Below are 14,143 nucleotides of genomic sequence, written 5' to 3' on the forward strand. Positions count from 1 at the left end.
CGACAACTTGTTTGTCTCTGTAATATTAATTCCAATTTAGTCAGTAATGTTGGTTTTGTGCTAATGTGTACGTAAATTTAAAACGAATTCTTATCTCTAACAAGTTTTTTGTCAAATGTCATAAAATAAACCTTGTAACACTTTTCTGAAATTGCTCAGTATAATTATTTTAAACATAACTTTGTTATTACATGAAATGTTCTTGCAGATACCTATTAAAGTTAATGATCAATTCGGTAGTTCGTAACAATGTACATTCCCATTATAGGTGAACAAAATGAATTGGTGGAGTCGATTAGTTACCACGGATCCAGAAATATCTACTAGAAAAATAAATCCAGGTGATTAAACTTTTCCTATTTTTATCTCTTTATCTACAAGTGTAATAAATATTTTGACTGTTTATATAGTTAGTAGATTATGTATTTAAAATATGTGTAAACAACGCGAAAGTTTAAAATTAACTAGTTACTAAATGTTTTATGCAGCTATACATGCAAAACATATATTCTGTTTTCATGGAAATTGTTACTAGCCGCAACACTTTCAATTGTGCTTTGATCAGTCAGTCAAACTTCAGTTAGCTGTTAATACTTTTACACATTTTTATTAGATTTTAAAAAGTTTCCAAATGATCGCTGATCGCTCAAATACAGAGAGATACAGTCATAGAGTACTGACAATTCTATCTCTCACTGCCTGACTTAACTACTCTACTCGTTTACTATTATATGTAACATAATACTTTATTAATTTCTTTATTCTTAATTTTGGCATATTTGCTGGTATATTCAATGTACGAGTAAATATAAAAAAAAAAGAATCAAACTCTGTTATATGTGTTGTAATTCTGAAAATAAACAAATTAGTTTTATTTAAATATGTCTCTTTCAGAACCATCCAAATTATCAGACTTAGATGGGGAAACCCGAGGCCTTGTTGAAAAGATGATGTATGACCAAAGGCAAAAAGAGATGGGCCTTCCCACTAGCGACGAACAAAAGAAACAAGACGTCCTCAAAAAGTAAGTTAAACCGACAATTAATAATACAGTGGGTATGTCATGGAAGTACATATCTATTTATTTATTACTCTTTACTGCACCATTTAAAGAATAATACAACAAAATCTAATATATAAAATTCTCGTGTCACGGTGTTACCAAAATCCTCCGAAACGGCTTTACCGATTTTTATAAAATTTTGTGTGCATATCGGGTAGGTATGAGAATCGGCCAACATCTATTTTTCATATCCCTCAATGATAAGAGTGACCTATACATCTAAATTTCTTTTTTATTTTCTTGACAAATTTTTTTATTTTTATATTATTATGATTTAGCATTGAAAAACCAGAGGGAGACCAAAAGTCGTTTGCTTGGGTACCTCTGTCCCATTCGTGTTTCAACCGTAAAGCAGTTATTTTTGCATAGCTGTGTTTGTTTGAAGGGTGGGATATAGCGTGAATTTACAGGGTACAGAGGAATAACATCTGCGTCCTCAAGAATGGCAACGCATGGGGGATATCATGGGCGAAACAGTATATCCATAATGTCTGTTAACTCTGTTCCATTAACTCTGTTATGTCCATGGTACTGTTTAAGTCTATAGGCGACGGTTACCACTTTCCATTAGGTGGGCCGTCAGTTTGTTTGCAATTCTAAGTTGTATAAAAAAAAATACAACTTCAAATTTTCGCCCTTTTACGATCAACCCCAGTTTTTGAATCACTTTTTTTTATATTCGGCAATAGGGTTTCAAGATGATAATCGAATATAATAATTGCAGTACGATGAATTTTTATGTATAGTTCTAGAAATAATGTATATGGTAAAACAACGTTTGCCAGGTCAGCTAGTATATATATTACACATATGAAGTACAAAAGGCGTTCTTATTATCTATTTATTGTTTTTAATTTTGCCATAAATAGTTGTTCTTATTACCTACTACCTATTAATATTACAAATGTAAAAATATATAGAGATGTTTAAATGTATCCACGCATAAACAACTTTATATTCTGCATTAGTAGCATACGTAATTTTTTTTATTATGAGTTCGATTTAACCTGGCCTCACTTAATGTTTTTTCAATCGAGGAGGAATCAAAGGAGATTCTCAATTTGATTGTATTTTTTATGTTTGATACCTCATAACTCTGTTATTTGTAAACCAATTTATAAAATTTATTTTTTGTCTGAATAGATATACTTACAGATTGGTCTCAATGAAATTTAATCAAATTCGGTTCAGGAACTTAGTTTTTAGATCAAAATAGTTATTTTTGCCAAAATTGTCATTTTTAGAATATATTGATAACAAATTTCCCATCCCCAATATTAAATATATATGTTTGAATTGGGGCTCATTAAGGCTTCAAAAGGTAACCAACAAACTTTCACATTTAAAGTATTAGTAACATTTTTTAAAGATTCTTTAGCTCAATGTTCCGTCGTATTAGCCAACTATATTTTAATGTTCAAATATATTTAAATGTCCACATGAATTCGTGAGGTTAATGTTTAAGAGGAAATTGTTTGTACTGTTATTATCAATTTGTTACACGTATTTACATTTATGGTTGATACGTTGAGATTTATAGTACGTGGACAAGAATGCCTTACAGTTATATCAAATATAACAAATTTTCATCTTAAAATATAGAAGGGATTTTATAGAAATATTGTCCACAATTATATTTTGCACGTGTATGCATATTATTTGCTGCACAATATGACGTTAACAGCTAACATTTTGAATGTTTTTATGTAAGAAAATTATATCTTTATAAATAATCTCAAGATTTTAACAATGAATGATATTCTAGATATACCTCCATATATAATGTAACCTCCATATAAATAATTTTTACGTGTAATTATTTATACACGTAAAAATAATTATATATGGAGGTATACCTAGAATTTTCTAGGCATATTCTCGACCACGAGTAAATATAACATTTTTATTTTAACAAGTCGTGAACTTCATGGATTCACTTTCATACTTTTGCAGTTTTTAAAAGAGGTATATTTTATTCGCAGATTCATGGAACAACACCCAGAAATGGATTTCTCCAAGTGTAAATTTAATTAAGTTTAGTATTTATAAGTGCAAACTAATGGCAATCAATTTTCAGTTTTTGCATCATGGTTTCACGTTGTTAAACAAGTTGTTTTGCCTACAAAAATACATTATGTATTTTCATCATTAATTTATGACTGAAATTGCGGTGTATTTGTAGTTTCTTATATTGATATTATTTTGCAAAACAATTTATATTAATTGCACTACGTGAAAGTACATCTACACTGAACATGATCATTATACTTAACAGTTGAACATAAGTAATGACGTCACTCATGCAGTATTCTATTCTGAGTTGATGTAGTCATTAATATAAAAATTTGCTTTAGCCACTATTTTTATATTAGGAACTATAAAAAACGTTCAAAGAAACCGGATTGGAATCACATAGCCAGAATATTGATAAAATTACAACGGTTTTTAATACGTAAGAGTTTTGCCTCGGCTTGAAAACTGTTGTAGATATATACATATGTAAGTGTATACTAAAATGATCGTTTTATTGTATACCTACTTGAAAACTGTAATTATGAATAATTCTGTAACTGCACTGTTTCAGTTTTTGTCATAATTAACTTAATAAATAAATAATTTAAATATTTATCGAAATAGTTTTATTTATTTTTTGTATACTGAAGTACTTCAGTACTTTATTAAATATAATGTAAATATCTAACCTTATTAATAACAAAATGGGGGTACAGTATATATCGATTTTAAAAAATTATTCATAATGGTCTAGATATTGGATATTCTGTTATGACATGTTATTGGGCCTAAATGTTGTGTTATATTTGCTCGAAAAATTAATAATGTTACATCCTATAATATTTGTAATAGATACAATAAATGTAAGACTTTATTCATTATACATCATACTGTCATTATTTATCAGGTAAGTTCAAGCGCGAATCTTACTAACATAATAAAATTGATTTTTCAACTCATTTCCCAATTAATACATTATCCTCAGTCTTCTCCATCAAGCTGCCTCATAAATTGCATATAATCAAATACAGTCGGATAACTTATCCCACTAAGTAAATCCAACTTTGACTAAGAGGTCAACCGACGAATCCGCATACGGTAAACTACGCTACATCTCATCGAAAATACTTCAGTTTGAAGACGAAGGTCTTTAACCAGTGTCAACCCACACTGGTTAAACTGACACTGATCAATGATGAGCCACCGAATCATGGTCCTACACCGTTGCTCGTATGCAAAAGCTTCAAGTTATTCAGCAAGCTAAGTAAAAGTTATGCTCAGAATTTTTTACGTGACAGAATCCGAAATGAGGATGTCCGCAAAAAAAAAAAACAATGTGAACGATATGACCCAAAGGATAAGCATGCTGAAATGGCAACGGGCTGGTAATATCGTTTGAAAAACTGATAACTGATGCGCATAAAGATTCATGAGTGGCGACCCTGCACGTGCAAAAAATGTTTCGAAATATTTAAGTAATATATTTATAGTTTCAAATCTTAGATTATATAGATCTAAGAACAAGGAATTACATAGAAAGAATGATATAAACTGTAAATCATCAATCATCATGAATTGACAAAAATAGCAACTGATGGTGTATATTTCGTCCTCTTTTTACTAGTTATATTTGCATAAGAAAAAAGGACCATATGATTTACAGTTTTTATCATTCCTTCTATCAAATTACTTATTCTTAGTAAAACACGAGTCGGCTAATTTGACAATAAGCTGACAAAAAGTAGATTTTTGAGATTATCTATATAATCTAAATTTCAAATATATAAACGATAGATTGTAATTGTTGTTTAAAATAAATAAATTTAGAAATGATACCGTATAAAACTTTGTAAAAATTGGAGTGATTCAAATTACTTAAGGGGTCAATAGATAAAAACACTCAAGCCAGCACAATATAAGATTAATAAATAAGAGTACCTACAAACCTTATATAGATAGTGCCTCCATACAAATAGTTTAAAAAAGCCGCTTAACTTTTTCATAAAACTCAATACGTGACAGTGTTACCAGATTAAAAATTATTGTTTTAAATTAAGCTAAATAGGTGAAGGCGTAATTTTATAGTATATAAATATGGACGGTTATGTTACTAAAATTAATGGCCATTTTAAATACTCTTAAACGATTTCTTTAAGATGACCCTAAAAACCTAAGAACAAGGAATTACATAGAAGGAATGATAAAAACTGTAAATCATATGGTTGTCTCTTTTCGTCTTATGTAAATATGATTAGTAAAAAGAGGATGACAGATACACTATCAGTTGCTATTTTTTTAAATTAATTGCAGGCTAGTGTATAGAAAATGTTATACGGCCGAATTACCTACCAAATTCAGATGCAACCTGCTTGCATACTTTCTACATAAACTGTGTCGAATATATAATCTAATAATGAAAATGTACAAAAATTTTATATACACATTTTCTATACACTAGTCTGCATTTCATAATAAAAAAAAGAAACATTAAAGATAAAAAGCCAATTACAGGTTTTCACAAATAAAAACAAGATTTATATACTACAGAACTAATACAGATGATATCGCAAACACTTTTACAATTAACTAACTTTAGAGTAATAACATTATAGGTAGTCAGTTATACAAAATAAAAATTTGGAATCATACGCTCAAAAATAAATTATCAAAAAACCACTAACTTAGCACACGTCTTGGAGATTCTGTCTTAGAATTAAATGAATCTAAATGGAAATCTCTAGATATTTTTGCATTAAGTTCTTTGAAACACATATATTATCTGTGTAGGTGGGTATTGGAGTTAACCTCACTTCTCACGGCACATCACTAGCTAACTTCGTGTCAACTTGTCAACTCAACAATTCAATAATAATATTTATTGTTTTAGATTTTTTAAAATTTCCTATAATTTCGCTAATTAAAAATAAACTACTTAATCTAAGAGTTACTTTCATGTTACGCACATTAATATAATCCAAAAATAACAATGGTCAGAACAGTATATTCACCAGAATATTGTCTTCAATATTTGGAGCAGTATGCGTCGCAGGAAATTTTTGTTACTGGATTGATATTAGGACAGGTGTGTTTTTATTTATATTATGAAATTTATAATCATTATTATAAAATAATATAATCATATCCGAGGTAGGAAAGCTAATACCTATATCAGCAAAAAGCTCGCCTTGCCCCAAAAAGCGTGAGTTTATAGTAATATTAAAACGAAAATATTCGACACACTTTTCATTTTAGATTACAGAGGCGCGAGAAAATGTGATTCATTTGGCTCGTACGCCTGAGGAAAAAAATTCTGATAGTACTTCAGAAAACAGTTCTGTGTCTGACAAGGCTGAGGCTGTTAGAAATCTCTTGGGAGTTTCGGAAGCATGGGTTGCTGATCACGCTAAACATGTCACTAGAATGTTGCCAGGAGGCATGTTTGTTCAAGGTAACAAGTAACAGGTATCCAATGTTTTAATGCAAAGTATAGACTCTGCGTTTTATGTTTCATTCATAACATAAATATGATAGAGGAACAAAACATTAAAGCACATTTACAAATATTTACATTTATAATATTAAATAGAGCAGAGTATCTGACTCCTTTCTATTATTATAATTACAAAAGTTTGTGATGAAAAGATGTATGGATAGATAGATATTTGTAACTTTTTCACACAAAACTACTGGACAGATTTGAATTAAATTTAATATATAGATAGGTTTTATTCTAACTTAACACATACTATACTTAATTTAGGAACATAATCTTCCCTATTCATAAAAACATCAAATTTCAAAAACCTATTTAGCTATTGAACTTTCTCTTTCTTTTGTACTAAATCTCCAATTTAAAAGAAAATGATAAAATAATGTAATAGTTAAAATAGATTTATAAAAGGTTTTAGTTCTCATGGATAAAGGGCAATAAGTTTAATACTTGACTAATAATAATAAAATAAAATTTTCCATCAAATTGTATTTTTCCAATTCTAGATTTACTTGATGGTGAAATTGCTACTTACTATCTAATAAACGAGAACTGTGTACCATTGATTTGTTGATTGACTTTTGTAAGTTGACATTATAATCAAGAACTTGCATTACACTTTACAGGTGTATTCATAACAAGTGATGAAGACATTTTTGAGGATCCCAATTACTTCAGCAAAGTGCGGTCAATTTTAAACTACACATACAAAGTTCTGCATGCCAATGAGTACATGTATGGAAACTGCCCATATACAAATGAGCGCCTTGTTCTACATATGTCTACAAATACAAAAGTCCTTACATGCAAGACTGTAGAAGTGGGCTCTAATGTTAAGAACACCATTATAAAACCTGTAGACTGGAAATTTCTATCAAAACCACAACAATGGCAGAGACTAGATTGTTATTATGAATTTGATGATGTGTATCCTGTGATAGTAAAGAAAAGTGGTATATCAGTCAAGCATCAATTTCAAGTATGTATGACAACTTTTTGTAGGATTGGTTTTTATATATTGGCATCAAAATAATACACAGTATCATAATTTAAAAGTAATAAAGAGTCAACTGTAAATTGTTTTAAGGGGAGGGATATAATGGCATGGCAGTGAAAATAAAAAATAATAATAAAGAAAATATTGTGAAAAACTCTTAATGATTGAATAATACTGTCTTAAATTTATTAAATATTTTTATAAATTAAAAAAGGCAGTCCTGTTATCTATATGCTGTGTCCAACAGATTCCAATTATAGAATACAATAAGAAATATATAACCAAAATTGCATAATATCTTAATCCTCTCTTAGAAATGGCAATGCATATACCCAGGTATCACATGTATATTTGTGTTTGAATTCTATAGGTGATAGTTACTAAATACATTCAATAAGGTGAGACATCAGCTTGTTTTTTACAGCTATAACAACCTAAAGGACAATAAAATGTTTTAAAAATAATTATCTGTAGTGTTAAATAAAAATTTCTAAAAAAAAAGTAAATAAAGAAATATTTTCAGAAATCATCATCATGATTTCATGAATATTATATGGTTAAATAGCTGTATCCTATGGCTATGCCTGTGGTCATATTGAAATGTTGAATACTTTACTTTCAAATGTATTTTTTTTTATTTGAATATTAGTTTAAAAAAACTAGCATTTTTAAACAAACACATCTGTTGTATATATTAGTATAAATATAGATGATTCACAAAATTCTTCAGATTTTAGCAGTTTGGACAGTTTATATAAATGTTTAATAATCTAATTCTGTTTTTAGCAAATTTTGGAGTCAGCACATAAAACAATTGAGTCAAGTGTGATGTTTATAGATGGAGAGTTAAGAAATGGTTCTGAAGCTTTGGAGCAGCTAATAAAGAAGAAAAAGCCTAAAAATAGCTCAAAAAGTATACAAGATATGGCGAAGTCTATGCATGTGTCTTTATTTGTGCCTTTTGTAAGTAAAAATATAAAATTGCATTTGTTATGTTTCATAGTTTATTATATTATTATAGTTATAACTAGTCTACGTCCTTGTAGTTTCACTCAGTTTTATTGTAAAATAAAACATAGTATAAGACAGTATTCACTGGTTATGTAGCTTTCTATAGGTGAAATAATTTTTAAAATCTGTTGTATTTTTCGAATTTATCCATTATAAACAAAAATAAAATTATTTTTTTCTTTATAATATTTGTTTAGACAAAGATTTATATGTACTTATTTTATCTAATATGCATATCCAATGAGTAACAATTGTCAGGGGGTTTCATATATAATGAATGTGATGTAGAAACTCATGATGAGTGTGCTCTACATGATAGTATTATTGTCACTTCTAATAATTCTTCATAATTATGTTATTAAAAAAAAAAAAAAAATTGCACTTCTGTCAGTTGTTTAGTAGTAGTAGTAGTATAAGCTCTCTGCTAATTGGGGACTAGATTGTGCTGTGTAATTTGTCCAGTCATATTTATGTTTGTTTTAGGAGAATTCTTTGCCAGAAACAGTAGAGTACCTTGAATGTGATGGTAGCATACATTTCAGTGGTGTTGTGTCATCCAGCGTGTTTATGTGTCCAAAAGCAACAATCAATGAAGCTATTGCTGCTGTGAAACAGGACATAGTAAGATCACTCGCATCACGCTTCACGATGCATTGTGACGCGCTAATTGATGATAATCTACTTCCAGAAGGTTAGTAATCCTACTAATAACAATAATGGGATTTCAATTTTTGAACCTTAGGTTCAATATGAACAATATATATATATATATATATATATATATATATATATATATATATATATATATATATATATATGCACGCACAACGGCCCAAATGAGAGGCTAAGTGCGGAAAACAGAGTCTCTCTTACATTATTGGATCTAAATATAATTTCGAATGACTATACAAAGGTAAATAATTTTTTTTTGCAGCCAATTCGCGAATTACTGTTAGTATGATATAGTTGGCGTTTTTTATAATTTATTGTAGCATAGCGTAGCATATAGCATGCCATTATTTTATCACCACAATATAATATCAAAGTATGTAGACACATATTATAATATTACATACACAAAAGAATACCATCAAATTCTGGGAAGAATAAAAAATCGAGTAATTATAGTTATATCAGTTACTTGAAATTGTTTAGTAATTGCTAATTTATGATTCAGTGTCATTTTCAGAATGAAATTATTTTCAGATCAGATGATGATGTAGCAAATAGTAGACCTATATTCATGACTGGTATTTTGATTGTGGGTAAATAATAATAATATGACATGTTTAATTCAATTTTGTTTTTTTACAGAGAAAGTATGTTTCAACGAACCTCCACGGCGTGTTTTAGTACCGGTCGGTACACTTTACCTCTGTGACTATCTGTTCCCTGGTGAAGCTCCAGCTGAGGCGTTACTCTCAGTTCGAGAGTTACTCGACCTTCAGATAACTGAAACTGATGTTGTCTGTGATGTGGAAACTCCGGCAGGTAAGATAAACAAAAAAATTAATAATGTCCCATACAATATTGACTATTTATATGGCAAATAGGTTGTCGACTTATATGAAGGAATATGCCAAATGAATTGTTAATTTATTTATTTAACTCTTTATTGCACCATAAACAAAAATATACAATGACAAGTGAATAATTCAAGTGAAATACAATAACATAAATACAGATTGAAATATACACATAAAGCTATAAAAGATGGTCTTATCGAGAGGGCAATCTCTTACAGACAACCTTTAATGTTGTTAAATGATTATAGAAAAAATTGTAAAAATTTAAATTACGCACACTTCGTTGATGCCCATGCTGTAGTTCATATTAACTTTCATAAAAAAAAAAAAAAAAAATTAACAATAAATTTTGTTGACTAATTACAATATAGAATAGGATTTAGGAACATCAAGATCGTTTTAAGTCTTGATGGAAAATAATTGAGTACATTGGACCAAAGTATCTTAATAATAAGTAATTTAAATAGAAATGAAAAATTATATGTATAATTTTAGACACGTCGGAGTTTGACGCGCTAGACAGAGATGCAAGCAGCGAAGAACTCTTGGCTACACCACAGGAGGCAAGCCAATTTATGTACATCACAGGAATCTGTTTTGCTATGCTCGTTCTTATTGTGTCAATTATCATTCACTATTATGACTCCATTTTAGAAGTTATCACCAAACTTCTAACCAGATCTTAGTGTTTGACTTTATACTAGTTTTTTTTTATGTATTATCCGCAGCTCGTGATAAAAATATCGAGCTGCTTATATAACAAGTACCCGAAGTATCGTATATTCTATTTACATTGGTCATGATTTAAGTACAGTAGAGAGGGATTGTTTATAGCAAAGATAATTTCTCCGTATTAACACGTCCGCTCTCTGTAAGCTGCTGTACCTGTCCTTCTCTTTGTTTTTTATTTGTATGACGTCAAGTGGCAAGTTAATCGTTCTACTGGAGCTAACAAGGTGCACAATGGATGTCACTTTTGCAAAAATAAATAACTTATTCTCTTCATTAGAAACTCTGTTTATCAGTTAAATTTATATGTCTGCAATCTGTTTTTACTGCTCTTACCCGCTATACTTGCATTACTTTAAACATGACTAATATAAGTGGGTATTCAGTCGCGTACAACGTCATATAATTAGACAGCTACAATATCAATCTCACTTCTATAAAATCAGTCTCACTTCTATAAAATACCATATATTTTATAGAAGTAAGACAGAAATTGATAGATATATGTATCATTTTGAACCATTGAAGCACTTTGTATAACATTTATTTTTTTCTTTTTCATCTGTTACTTTATCTACTAACTAAAAAATAAACATTTAAAATTTTAATTATTAAACAGCATTTGACATTTTACGAAAACACCAACTTATTATTTATTATTTCGTCTCGAGATTATATAGGAAAATATTGTTATTAGTTATAATTAATATTTTTAAATGGCAACGGATAATATAATATATTGTTTAAATACTATCACATTGTTTTAATAATAGTGACATAATGGTATAATTTTAAGTTCTCTAGATATTGTAATTAATTAAAAGGTTTATTTATTGATTTAAATTTATATCATCGTGTTTCTTACGTTATAAGCAGAGTCCTGATTCGATGAATATTTTAATTAACATTCAATATATTGTTATTAAATCAATTAACTTGCTACATTGTCACTCAAGTTTTGAACTAAGTTCTAGGATTAGCAACATATTGGATTTAGAGATAACTCAAAGATTTCTAAAAAGGATATGCATATTTATATTTCATAATGTAATCGTGCTTTATTTACATTTGTCAGCTCACTACTGTTCTGCATTTTGGAAGTTTGTTTTATTTGTTTAAATTGAGCTTCGAGCACTAATACCAACTAAAACCTATTTACTCACGACCTAAGACAAATTCCTATATCAATATTGTTGAAAAGAAAACAATATTACTGTGCAGAATTGAAATAAAGCAATCTAATTAATTCTGCAAGAGAGGTTTTAATTTTGAATTAGTTTGCTTAAGTGTTTGATTTTCAGGTGATAGCTGAAAGGTGATAGAAAAACAATTATGAGTCAGTTGCGCAAGTCGTAGATAGAAAATGGCAGTGTAATACTAGATATTTTAGAATTAACAAATAATTTTCCACTAAACGTAAAGTGTACACTTTTTAGAATCATTTGTGTAAAAAGATCATGTTGCAATGCAGAGGTAATATTCACCTTTGCATTGCAACTTCGAATGCGTGGATGGAAACCTGATGAAATAGGCTACTTCTAGATGTCGTTCTCGATAAAATATAAACCAGCGGGTCTACCATGAAATGAAATCCCGAAATTTCGGACTCAATTTCGTGTTTTTGTTTATACCAAAATCGGACCAATAATTGGAGTTTAACATTTCGTTCGTCATACATCCTATCATAAAAGTCCAGAGGAACAATATTTTAATATTTTTAATATTTCCAAACGGCATGTTTTATGTAATTTTAACATCAAATTTCTGTTTCGTTTGGCTCCGAAATTTCGGAAAACATTTCATGGTAGGCCCTCTAATCACAGATTACTGTTTTATACACCAGATTTTAAATTAGACCTGCAAGAACACAAGTGTGAAACTGTTAACATGTTACAGCAGTTTGCGTGACAGACAAAATAAAAAAAAAATTGGCTTTTATTGCTTTAATTAAGACACCCTCATAGTATTTGTCCTTAAATATTTCCCATGTACAGACACTAGTATCGATTCTGAGGCCTATTTCTCTAAACTTATCTCTAAAATTAAAATCTCAATTTGATATCACAACGAAATTTTTATTTTAAGGATCAATATGAATTAATTTTTTAATAGACAAATAATTTAATCTAATTTTCTAAGTCAAAATTATTATAATTCTAGTATATATTTATTTATTAAATACAAGAAATTTACAACAGCGAGTACATTGGACCCCGCACTAGGCGAACCTGTATCGCGGGAGTCCATAAGAGATTACCAAGACAGGGTAATTTACAAATATAAATTAAAATACTAAGCCAGTTTTACGAAAACAACAAGTTAGAATGAAGTGTAAAGTGAAGTAGTAAAGTGTAAATGAATATAAAACAGTAATATTGCAAAAGTATCAGACTAATCTGAGGTTCAATTTGGTCCTTACAATTTTATGTTTTATTATATTATTTACCATTTAAATGCTGCGAAACATGAATAAATATTCATGTTTTTTTATACTACTAAGAATGGCAAACAAGCTGACGGCCTACCTGATGGAAAGTGGTAACCATCGCCTATTGACATGAGCAGTACCATGGACATAATAGAGTATACTGATTCGCCCATGATAACCCCCATGCGTTGCTATTCCTGAGGACTCAGGTGTTATTCCTCTGTACCCTGTAAATTCACGCCATATCTCACACTTCAAACCGACGCACAGCCATGCAAACACAACTTTTACAGTTGAAACACGAATGGGATAGAGGTACCCAAGCAAACGACTTTTGTATAAAATCTCCCTCTGGTAATGTAGAGTAACTTTTTATATTTTGAGATTTTAAATATGGACTGCGAACTTTTACCGTATCGTACAAAGTTACATGTAGAATTTGAACCGCGGGAAATTAATATGAAAAATGCAGAACAAAATAATGAAGATTCGTTGTGTTAGTTGCTATTTTTGCCATTGTTATAGTAATATTTAGAAAGAGAGTGGTTATATTTGTACATTTAGTTATGGACTGATTTGAGAAATGTAGCATAAAATTATGATTAAATTTTTATACCTACTGGTGTTTATTTTTTATAATCTAAATTAATATATATTATTGGAGGCATGACTCTTATAGGTCGGTGGGTATAATTTTTGGTATAAGAAAAAAATAATTTCTATTATTGTATTTTTCACAAGATGGCTGAATCTTTTGTTTGAGAAATAATGTGTGTTTGATTCGTACTTATGTGATTGTTAAAAAAATTTCCTTCACTTTTGAATATAAAATAAGTACCGTACAAGTATGGTACTTACTTATTTTTTTCTTAGTTACGTTATAAAA

At 29.2% G+C, this 14,143-nt stretch overlaps 2 protein-coding genes across 2 annotated transcripts in view; both read left to right on the forward strand.

Moving 5' to 3' along the window:
- Nucleotides 1–3,691, forward strand: part of LOC113511597 (nuclear migration protein nudC) — a 49,271-nt gene extending 45,580 nt beyond the window's left edge. The window contains exons 6-8 of the mRNA XM_026895247.3: nt 269–341; nt 895–1,024; nt 3,046–3,691. Of these exons, the coding sequence (XP_026751048.1) occupies nt 269–341; nt 895–1,024; nt 3,046–3,097 (255 nt within the window). The 3' untranslated portion in view covers nt 3,098–3,691. The remainder of the gene's footprint in view (nt 1–268; nt 342–894; nt 1,025–3,045) is intronic.
- Nucleotides 3,692–5,894: 2,203 nt separating this feature from the next.
- LOC113511728 (protein odr-4 homolog) lies at nt 5,895–13,876 on the forward strand. Its single transcript, XM_026895435.3, has 7 exons — nt 5,895–6,158; nt 6,329–6,524; nt 7,193–7,545; nt 8,350–8,526; nt 9,058–9,265; nt 9,889–10,065; nt 10,596–13,876. The coding sequence occupies exons 1-7, from the start codon at nt 6,063–6,065 to the stop codon at nt 10,784–10,786; spliced, it is 1,398 nt and encodes a 465-aa protein (XP_026751236.1). The 5' UTR covers nt 5,895–6,062; the 3' UTR covers nt 10,787–13,876.
- Nucleotides 13,877–14,143: the final 267 nt, after the last annotated feature.

The sequence above is a fragment of the Galleria mellonella genome, unplaced genomic scaffold (genome assembly GCF_026898425.1).
Source record: "Galleria mellonella isolate WM207_F2 unplaced genomic scaffold, CSIRO_AGI_GalMel_v1 utg117, whole genome shotgun sequence".
Lineage (NCBI taxonomy): Eukaryota > Metazoa > Arthropoda > Insecta > Lepidoptera > Pyralidae > Galleria > Galleria mellonella.

What these genes read in the sequence shown, in the direction of transcription:
- LOC113511728 (XM_026895435.3), top strand. Translation starts at nt 6,063, where the DNA reads ATGGTCAGAACAGTATATTCACCAGAATATTGTCTTCAATATTTGGAG. An exon ending in CTGGATTGATATTAGGACAG is followed by an intron (nt 6,159 to 6,328) that starts GTGTGTTTTTAT and finishes TTTTCATTTTAG; the next exon opens with ATTACAGAGGCGCGAGAAAA. An exon ending in CAGTCAAGCATCAATTTCAA is followed by an intron (nt 7,546 to 8,349) that starts GTATGTATGACA and finishes TTCTGTTTTTAG; the next exon opens with CAAATTTTGGAGTCAGCACA.